Source organism: Euprymna scolopes, chromosome 3 (assembly GCF_053919585.1).
Source record: "Euprymna scolopes isolate OS-2025 chromosome 3, ASM5391958v1, whole genome shotgun sequence".
Classification (NCBI taxonomy): Eukaryota; Metazoa; Mollusca; class Cephalopoda; order Sepiida; family Sepiolidae; genus Euprymna; species Euprymna scolopes.
The window spans coordinates 82,238,340-82,252,610 of NC_136484.1; the positions used below are offsets into that span (position 1 = coordinate 82,238,340).

The 14,271-nt window shown below is 32.9% G+C and overlaps 1 protein-coding gene across 2 annotated transcripts in view; it reads right to left on the minus strand.

The window, feature by feature from the left end:
* Positions 1 to 14,271, minus strand: part of LOC145256537 (glutamate receptor ionotropic, NMDA 3B-like) — a 1,196,865-nt gene that overhangs the window by 197,398 nt on the left and 985,196 nt on the right. For both annotated transcript variants that reach the window (XM_080115574.1, XM_080115582.1), the window contains one exon: positions 6,390 to 6,509. In XM_080115574.1, the coding sequence (XP_079971700.1) occupies positions 6,390 to 6,509 (120 nt within the window). The remainder of the gene's footprint in view (positions 1 to 6,389; positions 6,510 to 14,271) is intronic.

Genomic DNA, 14,271 nt, shown 5'->3' on the forward strand with positions numbered 1-14,271 from the left:
CCAAGCTTCTATCTTTACATCATCAACGTTCTGATCCCCATCTGGCATCAATTGAAATGAATGGCTCTCGTCTTGGGGAGGCCTCAAGTTTTGACAGGCTTCTGGGCTTGACCTTTACTCCTGATCTTAAATGGAATACGTACATCAAATCTGTTGCCAAGGCCGCTGGAAAAATGGTCGGATCCTTCTATCGATCCAGTAGATATCTCACTGCTGATGCAATTCTCTATCTATATAAGAGCCAGATACGTCCAAGGATGGAGTACTGTTGCCACATATGGGCAGGAGCTGCTAGAAAAGACTTGTCCTGCCTTGATAGAGTTCAAAATAGACTTCGGGGCTTGGTGGGAGATGTCCTTTTCTCTTCGCTGCAACCTCTTTCTCACAGAAGAGATGTTGCGAGTTTGTCTCTGCTTTATCGTTATTTTCATGGAAAGTGTTCGACTGAGCTTCAATCTATGGTCCCCCCTCGCCGAACTTTCACAAGAAACACTAGACTAGCTGAAAACATTATCAATAATTTTCCCCACTCTTTATCTGTACCTAAACCTAAACATAGATTCCATGATCAAAGTTTCTTCCTTAGAACTGCACGCCTGTGGAATTGTCTTCCGTTTTCCTGCTTTCCAGCTTTCTATAATATGGTTGTCTTCAAGTCCAACGTGAACAAGTTTCTGATGAGCCGTTCCACTTAGGTTAACAAATTTACCGAACTTCCATTACTATCGATTACTATATTGTCCTTTTGACTACTCTACACTCTTTAACCCTTATCCTTGAGTGGCCTATCGGCCTTGATAAGTGGTGACGTCTATGTAAAAAAAAAAAAAAAAAAAAGACTACCTGGATCAAGCTCCTGTTACACATCAAGAAATCGCCAGGTGGACAAAAAAGGATAAACTCCTAAAACAGGTGCTGGACTATGTAAAAAATGGGTGGCCAGAGAAGTGTCCTACTACAGAAGATTGGCACCCTTATTTTAATAGAAGACATGAATTGGGAATTGTGGAAGAATGCTTACTGTGGGGAAAGCGAGTAGTGGTACCAATACAAGGGCGGAAAGAACTCTTAGAGGCACTCATTAAGGGACATCCAGGAATTGTAAAAATGAAAGGGCTGAGCAGAAGCTATTTCTGGTGGCCAAAATTAGACCAGGAAATAGAATTTAAGGTGAGGAATTGCTATGAGTGTCAACAAACCAATCAAATGCCAGCAACCGCACCTTTACATCCTTGGGAAATCCCTGAAGAGGAGTGGTCCAGACTTCACAGATTATGCAGGCCCATTTAAAGGTCACATGTTTCTGGTAATAGTGGATGCGTTCAGCAAATGGTTAGACGTCTACATGTCAAACTCATCCACCACAAACGCCACCCTGGAACACCTACAAAGATGTTTTGCAACTCACGGGTTGCCCCAAAAAATTGTAACGGATAATGCAGCCGTTTTTGTAGGTGAAGAATTCAAAGCATTTATGTCAAGACAAGGAATCCAACATATCACAATAGCACCAAAACACCCCTCTTCAAATGGATTGGCTGAAAGATATGTGCGGATTTTTAAGGAAGGAATGAAAAAAATGAGTCATGAGAAAGGCTCCCTAAGTTCAAAACTGAGCCGTTTCTTGTTGTCATATAACTCCACACCACAAACGGTCACGCGCATATCACCAGCAGAATTATTAATGAACCGGAAAATAAAGACAGTTTTGGATTGGATCATTCCGCAGAAAACTACAGTGAGGGAGCGTATGAGAAAACACCAGGAAATTCAAAAGAAATATCATGACAACTCTCGGAGCATACGAGAATTTAAAGAAGGTGAATTAGTCTGGGCCAAAAATTTCTATACAGGACCAAGATGGAAAAAGGGAGTGGTCAAGAGAGGACAGGTCCAGTGTCATATGAAATTAAACTGGAGTCGGGGACAGTGGTAAGGAGACATGTGGACCATGTAAAAAAAACAGATGGAGCTGGACGCAGATAGAGCTTCGGAAATAGGAAGAACAAGTCCATAAAATAGAAATCAAAATTTGGATACACACTGGGTGATCCCACTGACCTCAGGCACCAGTAGTCCAGGTAGCTTCAGTCCGGACCAGGAAACAACAAATGGAGTGGGGAATACACAGCAGGATGCCCCAGTAAGAGAAACCATTAGATGTAGTGAAAGAACAAAAAACAAACCGAAGCACTTGAAAGACTATGTCACATAAACAAGTAATTCGGAACTATGGGTGGAGGGATGTAATGTATGTAACATATGCAGACAGAGTAGTGTCCCTTGAACTAAGAAACCAACGAACATCCGGGTTTCACTACGCATGTGCAAACGCCATTACAGTAGTATCATCGTGTAAATAACGACTAATAAAACGAGTTTAAATCTACCTTTCATCTTGTGAGTTTATTACACGTTTGTTAACCAAAATTAGTATTTTTCATCCTCCGTAGTTAAAAAAGAAACGCACATTCACTCATAAGTTTTTCCCCTAGAACAAAAAATCCGCTTCATCGATTAAAAAAAAAATCTTTTTATCGAATACACGAGTTTTTGATTGATATATTTTAATACTTGTTCATCAATTAATTTTATTTTTTTCTTAATATCTAAAAAAAGAAAACATTCAATGAGATTTTCCGTCAGCGTCTGGTATTTACTTGACGATGTAAACATAACATGAGCTTTCATTTAAAAAAAAAAATCAACGTGTTTAAAAAAAAAAAAAGGTTTTACACTTTGGACTTTACAGGTAAATTTCCAAAAGGCTATTCTTTTTTTTTTTTGTTTTAAATTGGAATATTTTCTTTATTGATCTTTTATCTTCAATTTGTGATATATAAAACTTTCACACATGAATTAATTATTAAAATTTTAATAAACATTTCAAAATGGGGGTGTGAATTTGAAAAAAAAAATGTTTATCTAAAATATTACATTTGGTTTATTGGAAAGAGCATAAAATTTCACATTGACCCTGAAAATATCGTAAAAATTGAATCAATAGAAAAATTTTGATAGATTTTTAAAGTTTTAAAATTGAAAAATATTTAACTCGTAAAATTCTATTGATTTTATTACGTAAATAAATGGCTGCATGAAGGCACGCCGGATTTTGTAAACACTTTGTAAACACTGTTTTTTGAAAAATCAAAAATAATATTTCTATTATTTTTTAAACAACTTTAATAGTTTATTTTGAAAGTATATTCCATATAGAAAATAAACAACTCACTTTAAAATTTTATTCGCAGTTTTCTGTTAGGGGTGTCAAAAATTCCTCTAAATTTCTGATACATCTAGAGTTTCTATTCTTTTTCTTTCTTTCTTTTTTTCAATATTTGAAGCAGATTTGTCACTCAGCTAGCAGATTTGGTGTTTGTACACTTTATTGCCGAAATTGGAGACGCCATTTTTTTCACGCACTTGCTATCCAAATCTAGGAAAGACATCATTATAAGGCCGAACGATTGCTTCCGGAAAGGGAAAGAATAAATTTACCAAAATTTACATGTATTACTTCCGGAAACGATAAATTAAACTAAATAAATTTACCAAAATTAACATTTATTACTCCCTTAAACTAAAATTATAATTTATTACTTCCAGAAACTTGGTAAACCGATATTACTGGAGAAAATGAATCTTGACGATTCAAAAAAATATTTAAAATTATTTATTTGTTCGAAAAGAAAACCCAAAAAAACAAAACACACAAACGAAAAAATAAACAAACAAACAAAAAAACTAATAAATGTTTTGGTTTTGTTTTGGTTTTCAAATGGCGCTCGTCCAGGTTAAACTATTATGAATATGTCATTTCAATTTTCTGTTTTTAATAAAAAGAATTATAAAAAAATTATTCCATGAAAAACATTCCCGTTCTCATTAATTAAATCGATACATTTCCAATTAAACAATTACGGATATATGTTCTCTTTCACTTTCTTTATTTACTTTTAAAGCAACATTGGACTTTTATGAAATAGTTTTTTTTCGTTTTCGTTTAAATAATTTTAAACATTTTTTTGAATTGTCAAGATTCATTTTCTCCAGTAATATCGGTTCACCAAGTTTCTGGAAGTAATAAATGATAATTTTAGTTTAATTTAACGTTTCCGGAAGTAATAAATGTTAATTTTGGTAAATTTATTCTTTCCCTTTCCGGAAGCAATCGTTCGGCCATATAATGATGTCTCCCCTAGATTTGGATTGCAAGTACGTGAAAAAAATGGCGTCTCCAATTTCGGCAATAAGGTGTAGAAAGCACCCCAGATTTTTATGGGTCGCTATTTTTGCCATAAATTGTTAGGTGAAAGGTTTTATTTTTTCAGGTAAACAAAAAAAAAGAAAGTTCGTAGTAAACGTTTCTTTTGGAAAACAGAATTTGGTACTCCTTGGGCGTTGAGTTCCATGGCGACCAGCATAAAAAACACGCATCGCTCCCTTTCTGACGCAAGCGTACGTAACACTTTTTTTTATTTACTGACGTTGTCGTAGTAACTAAACGATTATTTGTCACATTTATTTTGAAAAAAGTTTTACTCTTTATGAATATTAAAAGAAAAATTACTAAACATTTATTAATAATACCTCACTTTTACAGACATTTGTTTTTAAATTTCTTATTAAATGACGACTTTTATCGACTTTTTTTAAATAGCATTTGTGGATGGGTATGCTGACATTTGTTTTTTTAATTTCTTTTTAAATGACTTTTTTTTTAATAGCATTTGGGTAAATAACGAAAAAATTAACTAAGCCATTTACTGACAATTTCTCGGTATAATTTATTTGTTAAAAATATTTGTAAAAGTGAGAATTATCAGTAAATGGTTTAGTTATTTTTTTTTTCGTTTTTTACCCATCCGCAAATGCTATTAAAAAAAAAGAAAGTCGATAAAAAGTCATTTAAAAAGAAATTAAAACAAATGTCAGCATACCCATCCGCAAATGCTATTAAAAAAGTCAATAAAAGTCGTCATTTAAGAAATTTAAAAACAAATGTCTGTAAAACTGAGGCATTATTAATAAATGTTTAGTAATTTTTTCTTTTAATATTCATAAAGAGTCAAAATGTAAATTTAAATTTCGCTCCGTTTTAATCTTTTTTTTTAATTGTGCTTCTCCCAAACAAATATAATCAAGAAAATAACATTCAACAATTGTACTTTATATATATAAAACACGAAATATTAAAACAATATATATATTAACGAAAGAGAAATAATTCTATCTTTAAACGAAAAAAGTCAATTTGGTATATAAAAGTTCCGTTTAGTGATGTCACGTGATGACACGCGGCGTGAAATAATTGTCCCCAAATAAAAAAATGTCCCATCCGTACAAAGAAAACCAAATATTTATTATAGAAAAATTACGTATAATGTTATAATTACAAATAGACATATAGAAACACGCATGCGTACCGTAAACATATTATACCAAAATGTGGAAGCCATCCGTCCAGTGGTTATTTAGACTATTAATTACGAATGAACCAAGAGTTACATTTTTATATATATAGGTAGATATATTGGCAGGTTCGAATCTATCGACTGATGTTAAGCGTGACACTTTGCCCTGATGATTCCCGAAAGGATGAAACACTAGTGTCTGTAGGTATTTAATAATTATTATAGTAAATAATTATGTCAGCCCCTTTAAGAAACGTGTTTCTTATCGTTGAGCACGTTCAGTTGAAATAAAAAGTCGGTCAATCTCCTATGCGCAGATCATCATATAGTAATAAGATCACTCGTACAGACGTTAAAAAGCATTTTTAAAAAATGTTTAAATTTCAACAATATTTCTCGCAAATGGATTAGGTCCTTGCTAATGGAGCCATAAATGCCTTCTGTTGCTGGGTTCGAATCTGATGCACTGATGATTTCCGGAAAGGATGAAACACTAGTGTCTGTAGATATTTAATAATTATTACAGTAAATAATTATATATATATATATATATATATATATATATATATATATATATATATATATATATATATATATATATATATATATATATATATATATTGCAGATTCAAAGTGTGCGTGATTGAAAGAATTTTTGATTGAAGACACATACTTTTATTTACAGGATGGTATTCTTTTGGCAGAAATGAGCTAAAAAGCGATATGCTATCATTTTGTTAAAAAATAAGTCTGTTTCACAATAACATGTAAAATAGCAAAGTTTGGAGGAGTAAGTAGGACATACCTATTCTGGTCAGTCATACAGCAATGACACATGATGCCGTTAAGAGCTAGCATTTCATTCAATATGATAATGTCGACATTGATTACGATTGATAAAACGACAAAGAAAAGCATTTTCACTAGTGCAATAAAATTGGTGAGCACAATAAACTGAAACTGTTTACTCACCCGGATTGTACTTTTTTGGAAGAGACGTGTAAACTCTTTATTTTTCACAATGCTAATCATTTCCTTTGCAGAATCTTGTGGAGAAACCAATTCGGCGCTGGTGATAATTCTGTGCAGCCTCTAAAAATAGATGCAATCGGAAAAGTGAATCAAAATCAAGTGACACAAAAAATTCTAATGAAATAAAAAAGATTTTCAATGTTTTCATTCATTGGCACCAATCGATGTGAAATCAAATTCCTTATGCTAGCATTTACAAGAATAACTGCCCTTTGTGTTGATTCCTTATTACTTCTATTTGATATCAAACTAATATCTCTTAAGCAGAAATTTGTTATTTTTAGTTACGTAAGAAGAAAAATGTTTTTAAATTTTCAAATTAAACCAAAAGGAATATTCTAAGTGGTTGTAAAACAACAGATCACTAGTAGTCTAAACACGCCACAATGCAGTTATACATATATGTATGATTTGTTAAGGCTTATAACCGACTAACAAGTGTTCAATATCAAGTTGGTTTAGTAAAGCTTGTATATATATTTGGTGCATTTGGCTGACATCATCAAAGCGAGATTATGGGCTTGTATGACCTCAGCCTTGCTCTTCAATTAGATAATAATAGCGTGTTAAACAAATATGTTTGTTTGAGGGTTGAGTTGTTTGATGGTCACTGAGATGCATTTTAGGGTTGGTATTCTATGATAACATGTCAGGAAAAAGAGGAGGCTTAAGGATGTTTTAAAATATATTCTCTTTGTTAAAACAACGGCGAGATGTTTTTTTTACTATAAAATCACATGACTCCGGGTTGGGGTTAGGTAGACTCGTAAAAGGAGGCATACATATCCTGACCAGAGTTATACATACAACAACACATAATGCACTTGCTTGGACATATTTCTGCAGTAATGTGCAAATATGTCTGAGTGGATATAGGTATGTATGTTCTATCTTCAACCTAATAATGAACTATCCTCGACGGATTAGGACTATATAAATGAATAAGTGGAGCATCCCGTTGTAATTTAGTTACTTTAATGTAATGCATTTTATAATTCATCTCTTTTTATATCTATCTATCTACACATAAAGGAGCTTTCTGTGCGTTTGAGTGTTTGCTTGTGTGTGTGTGATGGAGAGAGTTCGTTTCCTATGAACTCCGAAACGGCTGGACTGATTTTTAAAATATTTCACAAGAATGTACTTTTTGTGTCTGGGAGTGTTTTTAAGTTGATTTCGTATCAGAATGCTTCCAATAAGTATCGAAAATCGATAACGAAAAAATCCGATTAAAGAAAAAAAGCCTGATTTTAAACAACATTCACACTTTTAAACAGCCGAAAATCACAAGTGCATTTGAGAAGTTTGCTTACGGCACCAGCAGAATAGCCCAGCCTATAAATTCGACTGTTAGTTCTTTTATAAGGCAGAGGCGCATTCGAGATGAATGGTTCTTTTTAGAGCACAATTAAACCATAATAATTGACTTTTGTACGTGTAACTTTAATTCAAGTCATTATATCTACTATAAGGCACTTTGTGAGTATGTGTGTATGTATGTGGGTTGGTTTCTTATAGACTCGAAAACGGCTGGGCTAATTTTTATGAAATTTCACATGAAGGTATTTTATGTGACTGGCATTGCTCTTAGGTTTTGTATGGAATTTTTTTTTATGAGAAAATGAAAATAATATGGAACAGACGATTTTGATCACAAAGTACATTTACATCAATTGTAAATTTGAGAAGTTTTATTACCACAAAAGCCGCAAGGCTTGACATATAAAATCAACAGTAGATTCTTGGATATGACAATGAAGCATTCGATATGAACATTTCTGTTTAGAGCACAATTGAAGCATGATACTTGACTTTTGCAGTTTAAACTTTATTTCAAGCCAATATATATAAAAATAATTTTATAAAATCAATAGTAAATTCTCTACAGTGCTTTGTAGACTATCATATATTATTGATTGTCATTGTGATAGGCATATTAAGCTTCCTCCCGGTGCATTGCAATAGTGCAGGCAATCAAAATGGGCAATTTCACTGGTTTCGATGACAAGGAGTGTGAAACATTCGTTGATCATCATTCAATCCTGGCCAAAGTCGGGCCTGCCTGCTAGTGTAACAACAATTTCATTTTGATAAGACAGGGATCCATTTGAACTGAATGGTTCTGTTTAGAACACCATCGACCATAATACCTGATATTTTCATTCTTACTCACAATTTAAAGATATGTTTATAAAATCAAATATATATATATATATATATATATATATATATATATATATATATATATATATATATATATAAATTACAATAAGTTTACCAAGGTAATCAAAATGGTAAACTTAAAATATATGATAAATATTAAAGAGTTAATATTTACAAGTGAAGTAATCTCAACCAGATGTAAAAGCTCAATAAAACCGAAAAGGAAATAGAGCTTATAATATGAACAAATGATTAATAAAACATGTTAAAAAATATCTTGAAAAAGAGTTAAAAACATATTTAATTGTAAAAAAGGAAGCACAAGATAAGTGGGTAGTCCTTAATCCACGGAGTTTCGAAGAAATACTCTCCTTCTCATCAGAGGGCAGGAATTAGCAAAATGCGGGATCGGATTTTGCATGTAAAAGGGGGCCTTTATAGAGACGATGCTCTATTTACAACAACATCCAGGCCAAGAGAGTACAGTAATACAATTAAAAAATTACATAACTTTTTCAACAATTTTGGCCTTTCTATAATTATTGAACCAAATAAAAAAAACTTCAAATTTTCTAGACATTACACTTAATCTTAATACCGAAACTTACAGCCCCTATCATAAACCCAACCTTACGCTTTTATACGTCCATAAACCTTCTAACCACCCCAACTCAATTATAAAATCTATAGTACTATCCGTCTCTAGAAGAATTTCTACGCTCTCAGCCGATAAAAAAACCTTTAATCAAAATGCTACTTTCTTCAATAATGCCTTAAGAAATTCAGGATACAATGAAAAGATTCAATATATATATATATATATATATATATATATATATATATTATATTGAATCTTTTCATTGTATCCTGAATTTCTTAAGGCATTATTGAAGAAAGTAGCATTTTGATTAAAGGTTTTTTTATCGGCTGAGAGCGTAGAAATTCTTCTAGAGACGGATTTCTCTCCGATAGGCTCATAAGAGTAGTGGTTGATGGACAAAAATCGGAGGCCTGCAATATAAATGCTGGGGTCCCTCAGGGGTCAATCCTGGGCCCAACTCTCTTCCTGATCTACATCAATGACCTCCCTAAACACATACTTAAATCATTCGTTGACATCTATGCTGATGACATCACCATCTACGGTAACACATCAAAGGCTGTAAATGACAAAGTTCTCTCTGATTCTCTCTCCTCTGATCTCGAGCGCGTGGTTCAGTGGGGGAAGAAGTGGCTAGTTACCTTTAATGCATCCAAAACCAAACTCCTATCCTTACATCATCAACGCTCTGATCCCCAGCTGGCATCAATTGTGATGGATGGCTCTCGTCTGGGTGAGGCCCCGTGTTTTGACAAGCTTCTGGGTTTGACCTTTATTCCTGATCTGAAATGGAACACGTACATCAAGTCTGTTGCCAAGGTCGCTGGAAAGATGGTGGGATCCTTCTACCGCTCCAGAAGATATCTCACTACTGATGCAATTCTCTATCTATATAAAAGCCAAGTACGGCCAAGGATGGAATACTGTTGCCATATCTCGGCAGGAGCTGCCAAAAACAGCCTATCATGCCTTGACAGAGTACAAAATAGACTTCGTGGCTTAGTGGGGGATGCCCTTTTCTCTACCCTGCAACCCCTCTCCCACAGAAGAGACGTTGCGAGCCTATCCTTGTTTTATCGTTATTTCCATGGCAGGTGCTCGTCTGAACTCCAATCCCTGGTCCCCCCTCGCCAATCTTTCATGAAAAACACCCGTCTAGCTGAATCCATTGTGAAAAATTTCCCCCACTCTATATCTGTGCCTAAATCAAAACGCGGATTCCATGAACAAAGCTTCTTTCTTAGAACTGCACGCCTGTGGAACTCTGTTCCGTCTGCCTGCTTCCCTCCGGACTACAACTTGGATGTCTTCAAGTCTAATGTTAACAAATTCCTAATGAACCCCCCTTAAGTAAACACTCCATCAAATCTCCACACTAACGTAATGTACTTGCAATAACCCTTATCCCTGAGTGGCTTCCGGGCCTTGATGGGTGGTGATCACTGTGTAAAAAAAAAAAAAAAAATATTCTCCACCTGTAGGCAGTCTTAAATCTGTAATCACACACAATATGACTCGTAAGAAACCAGTTCAAATAACAAGATCTGCTGCTATCAATGGCAATGGTCCACTCCACAAATATAATCCGAACCAACATGCTAATCGTAATACTTCTAACCCACCCTGTCGCACTAGGAGAAAGAAAAATATTTGGTTTAATCCTCCATTTAGCGTAAATGTTAAAACCAATATACCTAAAGAATTCTTCAATATTGTAGAAAACTCTTTCAAATACCCACACAGATATAGTTCAATTTTTAATAAAAACTCAATCAGAATTTCTTATTCTACTATGCCTAATTTAGCACAAAGAATCTAATAACATCTAATAACATCTAATAACAAAAAAATTAAATCAGCCCCCAAAATCCCTTTCCCAATCCAACCCAAAAGCAACTGCAATTGTATTAACAAACATCTTTGTCCACTCAATAATGATTGCATCCATAAAGATGTAATATATTCATGCACAATTACAGAGCTCCCACGCAATTCTCCCATAATAGACAATAATATTTTGTCACCAAATTATCCTTCCTCCGACCCTCCCTCTGATATAATTATTAATCCAACAAACGAATCAACCAGCCCTTCTATTTTCAATCATACAACAAGCTATAATTATAATAATAATAATATTTTTCATAGCAGCCATCCTAACACTGACAACACTAATTATCCCTTCCAAAACAATCCTGCTACAATCATTGTCCTACCCTCTGTTCATCAAAATGAACAAAATTTAAATTCTCTTCCCAGTATAAATCAACAAATTAATATTAATTCTCGACCCCGAGCTATTAATAAAACATATACATATATTTGTGCTACTTCAACTTTAATAAAGAAAAGAATTTCAAACCACACTTCTTCTTTCAAATAATAACCAGGGAACTTCTCTAACTACACTGGTTAAAAAGCTTCATTCTGCCAATACCCACTTTTCAATTAAATGAACTATCCTAAAAAAAGTTAAGTCTTATACTCCAGGATCTAAGTCTTGTCACCTCTGTACATCTGAAGCTATAACTATTATCACCTCCCCTCAAAGTAGTAATATAATAAACTCTAAAAACGAACTGATCTCCTATTTCAAACATATGTCAAAATTTAAATATGGTAAAATTGAAATTACATAGCTATTAAGTTAACCCTTCAAATATATATTTTTTCCCATAATTTTTTTAAATTTTTTATCTTACCTTTTAAGCTTTTTATATTTTTAATTTTATTTGTTTTTCTTTATTTCTTTGGCCGGTTTCCCATCTGCTGTCTCCGTTTTATGGTATAAGTATACCTATTAATTAAATATATACATCAGCCTACTCATTTTTATTCTATGTATTTGTTTACTTATATTTTACTATACGCATTTACATACACATTTATTTGCCTTATTCCAGAGGTTGTAGATACCGACCATTCCCTCCCATTAAATTGTATGTATGTATGTATGTATGTATGTATGTATGTATGTATTTGTTTTTGTTGTATATGTTTTTGGATATGTGTATATATGTATGCATACGTGTGTGTGTTTGTATATATGTGTGTGTGTTATTGTATATGTATGCATATATGTATATATATGTATATGCGTGTATGTATGTATGTATGTATGTATGTATGTATGTATATGTATGTGTGCATTTGTGTGTCTGTATGTATGTATATCTATGTATGTGTATGTGTATATATATATAACTGTATGTGTATGTATATATGTATATATAGGTTTAAAAAATTTTTTTTAACTTTTTAATTTTCAATTTTTAATTTATTTATTTTCATTTTTATTTATTTATTTTTTATTGTTTTATTTTATTTTTTTTTATTTACTTATTCACTTTTTTTACTCTTCTTAATATAATAGACGCTCCATTTCATAAACTTAGCCATTTACCTGTTTCTCTGACTCGTGTTTCTTAATTTCATTCTGGGACTTTCATGTGCATATTTAAGTTGACCTAATTATTAACGCTAACTTTCGCGCTTTTTGTCTGGGTCATTTTGATCTTGCTTTTCAAATTTAAACTTTCATCGTTTTTCCGTTTTTTGGTTTTTTTTTTTTTTAAACCTTAATTTACTTGATTCTTCCGGCCTTGGCGGACGTGTTTTAAATATTCTCTCCAGTGCTTTTTCTGTGCACATTTGAACTTTTCTTTTAATGATTTGGAACTCATTCCATTTGTGATTTTTTCCAAGGAATTCTGCCTTTTGAATCATTTTGGACCATTTGGAACTTACCTGTTGGATTGGAAGTTTTTAATTCGACCGTGTTTGGATTTTACCATTCTTGGATTTTTTACCCTTCACTGGACTATCCATTCATCTTTTTATCATTTTTTCTTTTACCTCCTATTCCCCTTACCTCACCCTTTTTTTTACCAAGTAAGATCTGTGACTTACTTGTGGTTTCATTAAATACTTTTACATGTAAAATCCGATCCCGCATTTTGCTAATTCCTGCCCTCTGATGAGAAGGAGAGTATTTCTTCAAAACTCCGCGGACTATCTACTTATCTTGTGCTTCCTTTTTTAAAATTAAATATGTTTTTAACTCTTTTTCAAGATGTTTTTTAACATGTTTTACTAGCAAAAGTACCAGTCGTTAACTGAGTTCAAAAACAGCCTACAGAAAATGGACTCTGATTTATGAAAGTATGATAAGTTATGAAAAGGAAGGGTTGTAAATTTGGGTTGTATTTGGGGGTATCAAAACCAAAGCAAAATATGATGAAAGTAAAAGTAAAATAGATAAACCCCATAATTTATTATACCATACCTGTTCACACTGAAACACTTATCTCAATATTCTGTGGATCTATATTAAAAAACCTTGTTAAACTTTGTGACATATTTCCATTCTATGGAGGTCAGGTGCGAACGAACACCCCATAATTTTATCATACCATATTTCTTAAAACTGAAACATAATTATCAACGTATACTTACGCAGATAGATATGAAAAGTCTTTATTAAAGTTTGTGCCTATTTCCATTCTATGGGGGCCAGGCGTGAACGCAGACCCCACAATTTTATTATACCATCCATATTTAAGTTAAAGCATACTTATCAAAGTATTCTTATGTACATCTATATCAAAAACACTTGTAAACGTTTTTTTTTTATTTTTAAATTTTTTATTCCCATGCTTTGTGGACCAGGCGCGAATGCAGACCCCACAATTTTAATGAACCACCGTTCTGCCAGATCAAACATACCCATTCCTGTGTCTCGATGCATCTTCTATCATTATATGTAATCATTTTTTTTAAATAGTCAACCATATAGGAGCCTATTCGTGACCACACACACACACACACACACATTCACACACACACATTCAGCTTTATATTATAGATATAGATAGATATGTATATATATATATATATATACATGTATATATATATGTATATATTTACCAGTGGTAAAAAAAAAAAAACCGGACTAAAGTGCTCAATGTGTAGTCAGAGCAGTATATAGGAAATTTATTACTGTGAGTCCAGAATGAGTTTACAAATTGTTTCAACTAGAGGAAAATCCTCAAAGAGAGG